We start from the raw sequence: 15,510 nt of genomic DNA, 5'->3' as shown, positions 1-15,510 counted from the left end.
AGCGACTATCAAAATATTGTGTTTAGTCGGATATAGGTAGGGGTGAGTGATAAGAACCACGGACGGTTACACGCAACTACGAGAAATCAATCCAAGTCAAAATTATGAACACGTTGGAGCCTAACACGTTGGACACCATAGAAAAGAGCGAGGGGTTTCGGATGAATTTCTGCCACCGAGGTTCTTTAACATCCGCGGGCGTAAGTACACGAGCGTTTATGCATTCCGCCCACATCGGAATTCGGCCGAACCGAAGCACTACCTCGCGCTCGGCTGCATATAATAATAATAATAATAATAATAATAATAATAATAATAATAATAATAATAATAATAATAATAATAATAATAATAATAATAATAATAATAATAATAATAATAATAATAATAATAATAATGTAACAGATACGAAAGGCACGGACAAGAAGAGAAGGAAGAGAGGAAGAGAACGAGGAGTTTGAGAGGCCGGGCTGCGCTACGATCACGCTACCATCATCGTCCAATTCTCCTGTAAATAAAACCATTCCTCCGCAACTCCTCGTAACAATATTGGACGATGATGGTAGCGTGATCGTAGCGCAGCCCGGCCTCTCAAACTCCTCGTTCTCTTCGTCCTCTCTTCCTTCTCTTCTTGTCCGTGCCTTTCGTATCTGTTACAATAATAATAATAATAATAATCTGGGCCCTCCTTGCCTATGTACACAAGCAGCAATAACTAGACGCTGCCCATACCCGTCGGCTCTCTCTCACTCTCTCTTATGCGTCTAGTAAACGCATCGATCTGAACCTGATGGAGAGCTATAGGTCGCCTCTTGGAAGATCCTACACTACTGAGTTCAACGGCCGCACCTTGAGACCCACGGTAGGGTGTAGGACGGCGTGTCGCCACTCGGCCGAGACACCGCGCCGCCGTGAACCGAGTGCGACACGCACCGGCGTAAAACCACGCCGGCGAGGGGAGCCCCCACAGCCGGAGGTCCCCGCCCACAACCATCGGCAAACAGGAACCCCCAACGTGAGCCTCGGCCCTACAGAAGCGGTCGAGCAGCTCCGCGCGAGTCCGTTGGCGCGAAGCTCCAGCGACGATGGCTTCGTCACGGCTCGGAGAATCCGGTGACCGGCTGCCAACGCCAGCTGCGGCGGCAGCCTCCAAGGAGTTGGGCTCCGGGTTTTGAGTCCCAGGTGTATGTTGTTGACCACAGCGTCGACTGTGATGGCGAATCTTTATTGATTCTGCACTCGCTGCGGAACTCTGCTCTGTCAGCCATATATATTGGGTCAGAGCAGTTTCGGTAGCGCATTACCGGGTTTGACATGGTGATAGCGTATATATGATACGCGCGATAACGTGGCCCGATGGAAGTTGTGAAACGCAACCTGTTCGTCGGTTTGTGGCAACCGTGTGTGAAAGCTACGTGAGCTTGCATGCTCCTCGCAGCTTATTTCCGCATAAACAGCAGATGCTTGTCACATTCTATAGTTGCGATCAGGGCGACGCCCGCGCAAAGCTGCACAAATGATGTATGAGCGCCTCGGTGATCACTTCTGCGGCCGACAAAGTGCTCCGTACGTCAGGCCATGCTGCGCGACCTGAACCAGAGACGTTCGGACCCAGAGAAACGGCACCAAGCCCATTTATGCATATATTCGGCAACTCAACCGTCAACTTTCGCAAGTACTTGACTCCTACTTGGCATAATCTTCGCCCCGTGTGCACGCATAACGCGTTCGACAAAGGCTTTAGAGTACTTCAGAGGATACCTGCGGGATTTCGAGAAGCGCGCCCGACGCCGCGCTCATTGTAAACTCTAATTTGCAAGTCATTATGGGCTCTAAACGCGCGATTACGTCACCCGATGCGCGCGTTACGACGGCTATACGACCGCAGTGTGAGGCTTATACGCGCGTGCCTTCGCCGCTGTCGCCGTTCCGCAGCGTGCGCTCCGCCGCGCCACGGTCTCGTGGACCAACACGAGTCCCGCACAATGAACGCGGGTGGAAAGGAAGTGCCGCAAGCTTGGCTGCGTGCGCGGACACGCGTGGTCGTGTCGATCGCGTCAAGCCGCCGCTGGCTGCGGTGGGAGGGGAGGGCAACGCACGCGCCGTTTGAAGGACAGGAAGCCTTCGTTCCTCCCAGGAGAGAGCAAAGAGAGACAGGAGCAAAAGACAACGGCCGACCCCCAGCTAGCAGCGCTGGCTGTCACGGTCTGATGCTGCGGCAGGGCCCCACCGAACGACAAAGGCAGCTGGACCCATGGGAAAGCAGCGCCTCCTCCTCCTCCTCCTCCTCCTCAAGCACGCAAATATGCATATGAACTTACACACGCTGAGTCGGGAGGAACAGCACCGGCGTGCATGCTGCTGTTTCACCCCGATTCGCGACCTCACGGCGGCGGGAGTTCCTGCAGTGCCTGAACGGATTCACATCGAACGTTATATCCACCTGTATCAGGAGAGTGCGCGTTCGAAATCCCGTCCGGGTCGCCATGCAACCGTGGGCACCATTCTATAGGCGCAGCTGTAAAAATATGCGGCTTTATTTTAGCGTTCATGAGAGACGCAATGAGCAAGTGATGCGATCTTTTTCTTCTTCGACCAGCCAGTTCCCGCTAGCCCCAACGACCTGGGCCTACAGATCAGTGAGAAAATAAAAAAAAAAAGGGGGGGGGGCGTCACTGCATCGATCATGCGTCATCACTAAAGGAAAGCCGACCATCCGACACCTATGGTGAACAGCCTCAGAGGGGAGGGAGAGAGAAAGGTTGCAATGAGGAAAGAGGCGCCATTTCTGATACCCTGCAGGAAGCACGCTATATATACCCACAGGAGCAACGCGCGGTCTGCAGAGTTTGGACTCGTCTTTCACTCACCTTGGACGGTCAGATGACCGCCCAGCGAAGCAACGTGGCGACATGCAGCAGTCGAAAGCGTGCTCTCCCTATGTTATGTTCGGCGGTTCCTTCGGGACGATGCTGCTGCGGATCGAGCGCAGAAGCGAGGGCACTTCAAAGAGAACTGTCCGGGTATTCTAAACGTGAAAAGAAACAACGCTACATGAAAAGCTGGACTGACCAAAGCTGCAGCACGGTATGAAGCTTCACCTGATGCGCAATTAGCGGGTGGAGAGGAAGGGGGCATTTTAAACTTCCTTTTTTTGTTAATTCCAGGCCCAACTTCTGGCACGCATGACGTAACGGTTGCCTCTTACGCATGGGGAAATGAAACAAAGCATTTCTTCCCTTTGTTCATGTTTTTACCTACTCATTGTTTCACGCGCCCTATTTGTGAAAAAAGAAAGAAAAGTACCTAACTGCACTCAAAGCTCGAAGCCACTAAGTGGCCATGGTCCAAGTATATCGTCCCAAGTGACAAGGGATGATTGCCCATATCCCCAAGTTTAACTCTGTCTGGTGGCAGTCGGCGAACTGTACATAACCTACATAAATTGCCGATATATGTAGTCTGCAAACTTTATATATACGTAGATAAACGGCCACAGATATGCTATTCGTCGTTAGGATAATTTCGCGAGAGCTCCTCGCGAAAACATCTAAACAAGAAACATTTGTTTTGCTACTTCCGGATTAGACAAGCTTTTGACAGAATAAATGGCTGGAATGGCGTGTTGACGGCGTCCCTCCGTGGTTATCAAGGCTCCCCGCCCAACGGACTCATCCAAACACACGGGCAGCGGGCGGTCATTACGGGTCTGGTTAAGGCACGTAACCCTCGGCGCTGGCACAAGAGGAACAACGACCGAAACGGACAGCGCGTGGCCCCTTGAGCGGACACAAAGCGAAGCAAGATGGTCGGTTCGACTTCCGCGAAGCCAGCCCCAAGGTCATCCGTTCACATCACTCGCTCTCGTCTTCTCCTCCCTGTTCTTGTTTCATCTTTTTTATCACTCGCACTCATTACGTTCAACTTTCAGAGACGCGGCTCCTAGCGCCTACCATTTTTCCTTTCCGTCTACGCGACTGGGCGGCAGCACTACAGGAGACATGCGCCAGTCTGATCCACGAGGAGGGGGGGAATCAAGCAGCGCTTCCCGTTGTTGGCACCGGACGCGTGGAGAGCTCGAAGAGAAGATGACTTGTGCTATGGACGAATAAGAAGAGCTCCTAGCCTTCACCGCCCACTGACCCTTGCAAGATTTGATCGGCGAAGTGTCTGTCCACAGCCGGAGAAACCCCCTCCTGTGAACAGTGGAATTTCTTGAACGTTAACCAACCTAGACCGGGTTACGTATTTGCTATATTGAAAGCTTCGGTATAAGCGGAGTCACTGCAACGTTCCCGCTTTAGTCGACAGCGCACGTCCAATAAGAGCGCTATATAGAGTCATCAACAAAATGTTTTCTAAAGGCGTGCTATAGTGGCAACATAGCGATCAGCCGGCATGTAGATCAATGTTGTAAGTACGCGTTGCGAAAATTGAATGGATTGTAAGGTCAGCGGGAAAATTAAGGCATGCATGCACTGCGGGTAACCAATGGCAAACGCCAACAGTCTTCGCATTAAGCAACGCAGTTTCTCATACTATAGAGCGCACTCTGGTGGCGTCCGAAAGAATAGCAAAATCAACACTATTTTCTTAATGCAATTGTCTGTTTAATAAACCGAATCATTTACTGCGATAAAAAGAAAATTATGCATATGAACAATAGAAAGGAAACGAGGGGACCGATTGTTATTGTTCAGAACATTATTCTTACTGAAAATCGCTAGAGGTTTTCGTATGATCATCAGGGATTTCGTAAAATTTTTATATATATCTGTCAATGAGGGTGTGCTGATAGTTATAAAAGTAAGAACAACACAGGAATTAACTGAAAATGATCCTGAGTAAGTTTAATGCAATACTTCCGTGGCGAATGACAAAGAAGCCCATGGAGGCTGCGAATGAGGACACATACAGGACTGAGTCTTTACTATACGCGAAGTTACTATACACGCAGGTGTTATACAGCGCACAAATAGTACGGTATACTTCCCGCACGCAGACGTCTCATTTTCGTCTCGGACGGCGCTATATGTCGTTACAGTTCGCACAGGTCTGTGAAATTACAGAGGCACACAGTGCGCAAAGTGTGGTGTTTCGCCGTCAGTCTCCGCACGGCGGTTATTTGCCAGGAACGTGTCTCTGAGCGAAGCGGACGCTCACTGGTTTGCCCTGTGCATGCTTACGTATATATGTGGTCGTTGTCCAATCGCGTGTATACGCGATATATGGCACGTACGCGATACACACTACGCGCGCGCGGCAAACGTCGAGATAATCATCAGTATAATATATTGTAAAGGGCCTCTCACCACGGCGCCGAGATGCATCGAGGAAGGAGATCGAGAGAACGGCTGTAGAGCAAATGGATTGATCGAAGTGCATGTGGAAAACGGAAGCGTGCGATGTCCCAAGGTATGTATATATATATATATATATATATATATATATATATATATATATATATATATATAAACGAGAAGAAAGGGGGTTAACCGAGGGGGCCGATTATTATTAGTCATATCATGAGAAGCCAACAAACACTGACACCAAGGACAACAAAGGGGAAATTACTTATGCTTAATAAATGTGATGAAGAAACGATAAATTAATGGAAATTAAAGTGGATGAAAAGACAACTTGCCGCAGGTGAGAACCGAACCCACAACCTTCGCATTTCGCGTGCGATGCTCTACCAATTGAGCTACCGCGGCGCTGTTTCCCCATCCATTTTCTTGGGTATTTATTACTAGTAGAACCCTGGGAGTGTTAGCCAGCGCCATCATTCACAGACCTTGGCGGCGGACGTGGAACGTCCTTGTTGCCGCAGGCGACACGAGATGGTGATCTTTTTGGGTGAAGGCAACTGGTCAATAAACCCACATATGCTACCTGAAGGCATCAATGTTGCCGCGCCGGGCCAATGTTGTAGTCGGAAAGCTCTCAGTTCTCAATTGCGTCGGGAGAGGAAGGGCAATAATCGCAAAAATTGATTATTTGTGACTTCAAACGGGGCGTATACTATGAGTGCGGAGCCTCTGCGTACGGTTTTAGTGCCACTTGTTGGATGTTTTCATCAAAGCGAGCATCGAGGACACTTAACGTGATCCTATAGCCACTGCTACTGTAAGCGTGGCCATGCCATACTCTGTTTCACGTCTATACCTGTGATGGCCTTGTATTACTGTCTGAATTCAAGTTAAAGAAATATAAAATATAATCTAAGCAACTAGGATAGCTACACAATAAATGTCATGTGTTCGGCTCAAGTTGGTTACACAGTGCAATCGTCGTTTAAAGTCTCAAGTAGTTCATTTTTCTTTTAATACCGCGCATGGGCCGGCTGAGCGGCCTGGAATCATTTTCAGTCCCGAGAGATGTCCTTGGGCAAGAAGCAAAGTAAATGTGAAGAACATATACTCGGCTACCACTGTTGAAGCCATGTAATGTTTCCCTGGCGTATACAGTGAATGACATCACTGTATAGCAATCTGAAATCAAGAAGGGGGCCGACAGATGGAGTAGTACATTGCGGTACCGAAGTTGCATAAACATGGATAAAGTGCCTCTATAAAGGATATAGGCACTTTATCCATGCTTATGTAACTTTTACACCGCGGTCCTTCTACAGCAGAGGTCCAAGAAAAGAGGGAAACTGCCGATGACCTACACGACAAATGCATCGTTTCCCGAGAAGATACACTGTGATTGAGGCATATATTAGAGAGTTTTATAAATAGCGCAACCAAATGTCGTTGCAACCCAGAACTCACGATGTGCTTGCATTCCTTTGTACAGCTGTTTGCGTACTTTTGCAGGTCTGGCGATTTGCGTCCCATAATATTAGGTGAGTAAAACTAAACATTCCTTGTACGGCTCAACTATGCTGCAAGAGCCGGGGAAAATTAATGGCTGAAACTATAGTATTGGTTACGCAAAATACCGGTAACTTTCTTTAAAAAAATTCTACAGCCTATGGCCCTGTGTGCCCGGATGTCGGGTCTATACAGAATGTGCTCTTTAGATCTACACTGGGAAGCGCGTCATTATGCTTGTGATACAAGAATGGCCTGAACTAAGCCCGATGAATATCGAAGAGCTACTGACAGCCGTTATAGGCGAAAAATAAGAAGTTCTCACTGAGACGATGCTACAGCTCTTGCACGAGGCCAAGAGCTGCGCCCTTTGCAATGACTTTATTTCTTACTTATTATGCCTTGAGGCCAATCCTATATAAATAAAGGAAACGCACACACACAAAACCCCATTCCAAAGGGTATTAGGGACAGAGGAAGAGAATCCAGAAAAAAATAAAACAAGAGTTGGCTCTCCAATTCCGGCTGTCGCATCTGGGAAAAAGGTGACACAGAAGAGAATAAGTTGGATCTGCGATTCTATCATACTTAGCGTTTTTTTGTTGTTGTTTTTCATTTTTTTCCAACGTTTCTAGACCGCTGCTTTTTCAGATAAGACGCTCGTTTGTACAACCGTGCATGCTAAAGACAGCGCCATGCGGATTGGGAGTGCACCGGCGGTACGTGTTTTCCCACGTAAGGTTAAATTGAGACTTCATTTCTTCTACGTCTTCTTTTTTTTTTCCCGTCTACCAAGCACCCAATGGCTTGCTTCCTCAGGGGCAAAGCAATGCGGACGGGGACGCAAACGTCTCACGTGGACAGATAAGATGCGTCCCGCTTGTTCGCACGCACGAGGCACGAGGGGGGGGGGGGGAAGGAGGCTTATCACATATGTCCTCAACAGTTGCCAGCAGGCTCGCTTCCTCTGCTCTGTGATTGTTTTTATGTGTGCAAACCAGACAACAATAATAATCACGCTACGTTTTAGTTCCTTGCAATAACACCGCGACTACGTCGCCTGTTTAACCTAAACCTGGGAGCAATTTTTGAGAAAAGTTTGAAGAAAAGGAAGGTTCCACTTTCTGCTGAAAGGCTCGACTACACTAAGCAAAATATAGCGCGTGGTATACACTTTCACTGGCGGCGCAAAGACAGGTTTCTTTTGTTGGCACGTCAGGTTGACCTTATTCCGTGTGCACCTATAACGATATATATAAGCTTTCTGCTTCTCACGTTTCCTTTCCCCTTGTTTGAGCACTGGCCCACCGAGGTGCTCTGCGAACGCCGAATGATTAAGCAAATGCAACCGGTTAAGAATACGTGGACTGACGACATTAGCCGAAGTTTCTACGCCCATGCCGTTTGTTTGCGGGCTTTGTAAGCCTTACTTTCGTAAGCACCTTTGGCGAGTCGCATCACTAAGGCGAAGCTCTCCGGCGAAACAGTGGCTTAACCAGCTTGGTATGCATGGCTAAACGCCTGGCTAACATTTACGCAACTATAATACCACCAGACGTCGCGAACAATGGCTTCTCCGCTTATTAATGGCGCTCCCTGGCGTTCTTTAGCGCTACCGGAAACGCCGCAGATCCTCATTCAAACGATGGCCTTGCAAAGCCAGCATTGAAGACGCACGTCCACGGCTTGAGGATTCGCAGAAGTTGTCGGCTCATAACTGCGTAACAGCATGACGTCAAACGGTCACCTTTGTTATTTTTATTACTATTATTGATCAACAAGAAGAGAAGCAGTAGCGTCAAGTATGCGGCAGAATAAAGAACGCAGAATAGTGGACGGTACCCACGCTCTCGAGAAAACGTTTGTTGCATGACTCCCCAACGGCAAGACAGCCACGCAACGTTTCGCTTCCGTAGTTAACTCCCTTCAACTCTATATACGAAATGACAGCCCTGCAACGGAATACAGTCTATGTCAAGGTTATATATATAGATAGATAAATAAATTTTATTAAAAGAATAATCGGAATAATCGCTCATGGTCGAGACCCTATAGTCCAGGGCTCCGCTGGCTCTTACCATCTTAATTCTCAGCTCTCTGGATCAGCTTGAGCTGGTCGTCGAGGGCCCAGCTGGACAGCAGTGGCTCCCGTTGCTCCCTCGTGGTGTTCGTGTCGGGATGTTCCGTGTTGTGTAGCGTGAACTCCCGCGTAATGTAGTATTGGGTTGGTATGGCCCCGCACCACGGGCATTCGTCCCTGTAGGCTGTGGGGTGTATGCGACGCAATATGTGTAGGTTCGTGTAAGTGCCTGTCTGGAGCCTACGCCAGGCAGCGGCATCCTCTGTCTTTAGATTTCGGTGAGGTGGTGGATATCGCAAGTGACTCCCTCTGTGGTAGTTCACAATGGCTGATACTCGAGGTCGACAGGGTCCGGGTCTTCTGCAGCCGGCGTGATGATTGCTCGGTTATGCACGCGTCCTCGAGCTGCTTTGTCGGCTTGAAGGTTACCCGTGATACCAGTGTGGCCCGGTATCCAGACGATGGTTTGGGTGGTGATGCCCTCAGGGTCCTCCTTGAGTATTTGGGCTAGGACTCGTGTAGCAGGTCTTCCGATTCTTGCCTGTAAGAAGTAGCGGCAGGCCTGCTGGGAATCCATGAGGATCGTCAGTGGTTTGTTTGCATGTTGGCCTTCGTGGATGGCTAACGCAATAGCGAGCTCTTCGGCTTCCGTGATCGTAGAGGAGCGCGTCGATACAGAGGAGGTAACGAGGCCTCGGCGGTCGCATACTACCGCCACTGCGCCCTTGCTCTTCGTGTCATACATGGTGGCGTCCGTAAAACGGGCCGTGGTATGGAACCTGAATGCTTTCTCCATGTACAGGGCATTTGCTCTCCTCCTGCAGGAGAGTAGGTTAGGTTCCATGTTGCGTGGTATCGGGGCGACGTGATACCTGTCCTGGAAGTAACGAGGTATCGAGCAGGTTTCCTGGGTTCGTGTTGTTACAGCTTGGAAGCCCAAGGTTTGTAGGGCCTGCCGGCCCGTGCAAGTCCACGCAAGTCTCTGTTGCGAGACGTAAAGGGCTTCTGTCAATTTGCTGAGGGTGTTGTGTAACCCTAGCGCCAGTAATTTTACAGTCGATGTACTCTTCGGCAGGCGGAGAGCGGTCTTGAAAGCCATCCTCAAGATCGTGTCGGCCTGCTTCGTCTCGGACTGTGTGAGATGATAGTAGGGCAGGCGGTATGTGATTCTACTCACCACGAGGCTTCTGACCAGTCGGAGGGTGTCCACTTCCTTCATGCCTGTGTCCTTGGATGTTACGCGGGAGATCATGCGTGATATTGCCTTGACACTGGTTTTGAGGAGTGTAAGGGAAGTGTGTGGGCCGCTAGTTGGACTGCAGCCACAGGCCCAGCACTCTGAGCAATGGCTTTTCTGGTATGAGGCTCCCGTTGAGGTGTAGCTCCAGTTTTCTTGTTGGGTCTGTGGGGACTGTGTGGCTACCCCGGCTTCGCCAGACACGTAGGAGTTCAGATTTCTCGGGGGAGCATTGTAGTCCCCGTTGGCTGTCTTATTCTTGGATGAGATTCGCTGCAGTTTGCAGCCGTTCTTCCTTTTCAACGAGGGACCCTGCTGTGGTCCAGAGTGTTATGTAGTCTGCGTGGAATGCGTGCCGAAGACCTTCTACATACTGCAGTTTGCTTGCGAAGCCGATCATGGCGACGTTGAAGAGCGTGGGTGACATGACAGTACCTTGTGGTGTGCCCTTCTTGGGGGGGTAGTACATTGCAGTCTGGATCTGCCCCATCTTCAGCTCCGCCGTGCGGTGGCTCAGGAAGCTCGGAACATACTTGTACCTTCCCGGTAAGTTTTCAAAATAAACTTAAACTGGTGCTCAGTGGCTACGAAAGATACTTCTGTCAGAATTTAATAGAAAGTGAAAAAGTCAGCTCATATACAACTGGAACAGTTTTACATGCTTCAGATCTTATAGGAGCCTGCCCTCACAGCTTCTCAGCCTACGAAGCCATACACACTCTTCTGCCATACCTGATGGCGACAGATTTGAGTGTCCGCTGTAAACACGCTGCGCCTTTCATACACGTGCATAATCTGAATTCTTGTTTTCTCTCTCTGTTTCCCTCCCCGATCTACCTTCTCCTCGTGTAGGCTAGCAAACTGGACAAAGTCTAGTTACTCTCTCTCTCTCTCTCTCTCCACCCCTTCAGGTGGGTATTGCAGAAATGAAAGGAAGGGTAAGAAAGAAACCGAATAGAGAAGGACGGGAGAAGAAAATGCAACACAATACGCGTAGTGCACCGCCTATAAAGGCGCCATTGATGACCACCTAGCGGGCGCCTTCGAAAGTATACGCTCGAGATGCAGTGGCAGACGACAACACTTTGCAGCAAGGACGGCTGAAGTACGCGGCTGCGATTTCCCCTTTGTTCGGGTGCCAGACCGCTACTTCAGCGATGACAGCTGCAGGAAAGTCGCGGGCCTCTACGAGAGCGTATACATGTATACACGATGTTACCGGAGTTCGGCACAGCCCAGTTCGAATACGTGCCGGGTGCATCCCTCAGACAAGCCCAATAATCGGAGCCCAGTTACACGAAGCGCGGAGCCCACGTTGAGTAACCATTGCGCTTTGTTGACACTAATGCGATGTCTCGAATGTTTCTCTTTTTTCCATCCTTGCCGTAATATACTGTTTCTGTACCTCAATAATAGGTACACGTCGTTGGTGGAGATTTGTATCTCAAACGACTCCGCACGACGCGATGACAGCCACACATTGTATAGTGATCTTGCAACCGACGAAGCCACATAACATCGCCGAATAAGAGTCGAGAAAGTCGCTTCAATAAGAGTAATCACGAACTTGTTGATGGAAATTTGTGCACTATTCAACGAAGTCACCAGATTAGCGCACGGATGAATAAAAGCGCGACTTAGCGCTGCACCGCCGATGTAATTCTGCTGCGTACGTCGACGAACTTCCCTTCTATATCTCGCTGTAGTTTTCGGACTCTAAAATTTGCTTAGTGACCTGCCTGAAAATGTACAAAGCTAAACCGTTACTAACTTCTGAATATTTTCATTTTTCGAATGTTGGGTATGGTTAGAACCGCGTAGCCGGCAAGTTTTTACAGGTATTGGGCCACCCCGCGGCACAACGATTGTTCTTCGACATGTGTTCGGCCGCCACCAGTGGCGCGTCCGTCGGGGCACACTAGACGCATATAGGCGCGTCTCTGAGGCCAGGCAAGGCCCAGGAACGACAGGCACACACGATACCGCGTAACTGATCTTTCGGCGAAGCTGTGCAAAATGCAGGTATATACACTTAATGCCGGAGAGCTAGCAGACCCGTGATGACACATGAGGAATTTCGACGACAATACAGCTTCGTCGACAGTGCTTGTGAGATCGCCTCCTACACCGCCAACTCCCGCACACAAGCAGACAGCTAAAGAAAGCTAGGCTAATGGGACAACTCAGGTTACTAAATTAGTTCGCTTATTTGTTTACTTAAGAAGGCGTACCTCTAACTAAATAGGTGTTACATCTCCTTGTTTCCAATGCGTACTTTTTGTAGAAGAATATTAAAAATATAAAAGAAAGCACTGCCTGAAAGGACACCGCTTCAAGTGGATGCGCATGCATGCGTGCGTGCTCGCCTTCAATTCGTACCCTCAATTCGCGTCTCACTGCTCAGCTCTTTTCCTTCGACCGACGAACCAACAATCTCAACTCCCAACCTTGCGCGTGTTCTTCCATTTTGATCAGTTTAGCTAATCAACGTTAACTATTATATACGTCCCAACGCAGACTCGCCCAGCCGACAATCTGTCGCAAGTAAGTAAATTGCGACCGCCAGCTTCCTGGTGCCTAATGGACTGGTTTATCAAAGTACGTCGAGTGCCAGCATGCAGACCACCGCCTTCAGCCGGGTGGTAAGGTCAGAGGAAAACGTATGCGCGCCACGAAGCGAAAAACAGCTATATATGCTGTCAAGGACGTCCACCACCGCGTGCCGATTCCCTAGATGCATGCAGAAGCCTCATCCATCATTCAACACGATAAAAAAAAAAGAAAACGAGAATAACAACCCCGAAAACAGCGGCAGATGAAGCCAAACATCGGCACTGCTTCGAGCAGACAGCCCCTTCGGAAACGCTAAAAACGCTTCGCGAAAAGTCCCGGTCCTACGCTGCATTCCTGCATGTGATTCCGATCACCGCATACGCACTCGTTGCACAAGCAATGAGACCGCTCGAAACGAAGGAGATGCCGCCTGGCGAAGATGGTATACGTTCACGGGCGAGAGAAGCAGACGCGACGACTTAATTAAGCGACAAGAAAGACGGAAGAACTGCAAGGCTAAAAAGAAAGAAAGAAAGAAAGAGAGAAAGAAATAAAGCTGTATAGCTTCAGACGTAATCCGAAAGCGAGATAGCTTTTTTTTTTAATTTTCTCTCCCACTTGTCCTATCAGATGCGTCGCGCCTCTCCTGTATTTGCGCCGATTGCCAGGGAAGATGAGTCGGCGGCGGTGGAGGCGCTTTCCGCGTGACACAATTACCAGCATCCGCGTAATGAGTTATGCCAGCGCCGAGCGACAACAAAGCAAGCAAAAAAGAAAAAAAAAACAGATATATACGTAGGAAAGTAAAGAGCCGTCACTGGAAGGAAGGAAAGTGAAATAAACGAACGGCGAGACGAAACGAGGACACATGTGGCAAGGACTCCATAGCGCCTGCGCTCGTCGGTGTGTCGACGACTGGATAGGTGCCGTGCGTGCTTGCCTGCGGGAACGCGCACGGCACGGATTCATTGCCCGATATATTGCACACCGCGCCATACATCTGTCTATATACTTCGCTGCACTTCGTCGTGGACCTGGGCTGTGCCTTTTGTTGCGCACCAGTGATGCGCAGCACTGCTGCTCGAGCTAGACTGCGATAATAACTGAATTAAGTTTAATTGAATACACTTGTTTTCTCGCATGTGCAAGAAAAAGCCTGCAGACACTGGCCGCGCCATGTTGCCGGCGGCTAGTTTGGGTCCACAATTAAAAGCGATATGATGCACGCCAGTTTGGACAGCAGTTAAAACAAGTAGAGGTGTGAACCTTACATGCAATAAGATACCATACAAGATAACGAATAAAATGTTTGCAGCATCTGTAGGGCAAAACTAGCTGTATACAACATAAATTGCGGCAAACACGCAAGCAACAAGCAAAACAAGTAATACATTTTGCTTTTCAAATAAGCACAAGCTGTGCAGTTACATTATGGAGCACAAGTTGTACGGATTATGGTGATGATGTTGAGTATCCGCAGTGCCTTACGCATATCACGTGTCTGACGAATGTTGTGTGTGTGTTCACTCTCAAATATATACGAGGTGTTGTTGTAACTGCGTTGTGTCGAAACGCAGTTCGCCTTACACATGTTCCACTCACGCACTTGAAGCGCACAGTGCGCTTTTTAAGACCTTAACGCGGCGCATTCCATAGTGAACATCCGCCTTGAGGCATTTAGTACACAGACGTACACACACGCGCACGTCTTTCCGCTGACTCGCGGCGAAAGTTTCGCAGCGCGACTTGACGAAAACCTCGCAAGTGGTGCAAACCTTTCCTTCTTTCTTTGTTTTTTTTTCCTCGAAACTTTGGCTTTCATCATTGCGTTCCTAATGCGATTCTTGAGACAGGATTAAGCCGTGTCTCGGCTCGTCCAAAGGAAACGACGTCACCTTACAAAGTGGCGAAGCGTATGTGCTTCGCCTTTCAGTTTCGCTTTCTTTCTTTTTTTCTATGACTTCTCCTTATCATTTTCATTTCTTTCTTTCTTTTTCTCTCTCCCTCTACTTGCAGAGAGCCTTCACGTCTTCACGCGTGCTTCACACGTCCCCGCCAACTCGCCGCCGTGAGCCCGCTCAAATCTCAACACTCGCGATCCAGCTACGCATCGCCTTCTCTTCTCCCCGCTACAAAAAAATGCACGAGGCATATAACACCACGTACACACACGCGCGCAGGACAACACAAGGCCGAGCTTTCCGCCTTGCCTCTCTACCTCTTTATTTAATTTTTTTTTCTCACTTTGCCGTCGCCAACCGCTTGCAAAACACCAGCGCTTCGCGTCGTCGTGTCGAAACAGCCTCGGGCGTCGATGTACAGGCGCCTCCGCGCTTGGTGCGTGCTTGCGGCGCGGGCCCGAATGATAAAACGCCCCGCTCCGTGTCAGTTCGCGCGCGCAAGGCTTTCTGCGCTCGGGGAAAGCGATAGGCCTGCTGCGCTAGAGCCGAAGACGTGCAAGCGAGCGAGCGACACACACACACACACACACACACACACACACACACACACACACACACACGCACGCACACACGCACACGCGCACACACACACACAGAGAGAGAGAGAGAGAGAGAGAGAGAGAGAGAGAGAGCTTGCTTTTACCGAGCCAGAAGGGTGCAACAACGCTGTGCCATACAGTTGTGGAAGAGACACGATGCCGCGTGCATATAACGCGCGTCACCCACCGACTTTGCCCTAACGCACGACAATTATTTACAGCCGCGTCGTGTAAACAAGTGCGTGCGCCACGCAATCGGCGGCTCCATATTTTTGTTTGGAAACGTCGTTTCTTCGCTTTTTTTGCGCTCTTGCGATCTACGTAC

The 15,510-nt window shown here is 49.4% G+C and overlaps 1 protein-coding gene across 2 annotated transcripts in view; it reads right to left on the bottom strand.

Moving 5' to 3' along the window:
* LOC142579594 (uncharacterized) overlaps positions 1-15,510 on the bottom strand; it is a 160,626-nt gene that overhangs the window by 110,642 nt on the left and 34,474 nt on the right. Inside the window, exon 1 of one of the 2 annotated variants that reach the window (XM_075689975.1) lies at positions 2,871-2,929. The exons of the other annotated variant lie outside the window; for it this stretch is intronic. Coding sequence (XP_075546090.1) covers positions 2,871-2,914 — 44 coding nt within the window. The 5' untranslated portion in view covers positions 2,915-2,929. Of the gene's footprint in view, positions 1-2,870; positions 2,930-15,510 lie in introns of those variants that run through there. 2 annotated transcript variants of the gene reach the window in all.

This window comes from Dermacentor variabilis, chromosome 4 (genome assembly GCF_050947875.1).
Source record: "Dermacentor variabilis isolate Ectoservices chromosome 4, ASM5094787v1, whole genome shotgun sequence".
Lineage (NCBI taxonomy): Eukaryota > Metazoa > Arthropoda > Arachnida > Ixodida > Ixodidae > Dermacentor > Dermacentor variabilis.
Note: the sequence above shows the minus strand (reverse complement) of the source record. Positions and strands in the feature narration are given on the sequence as shown.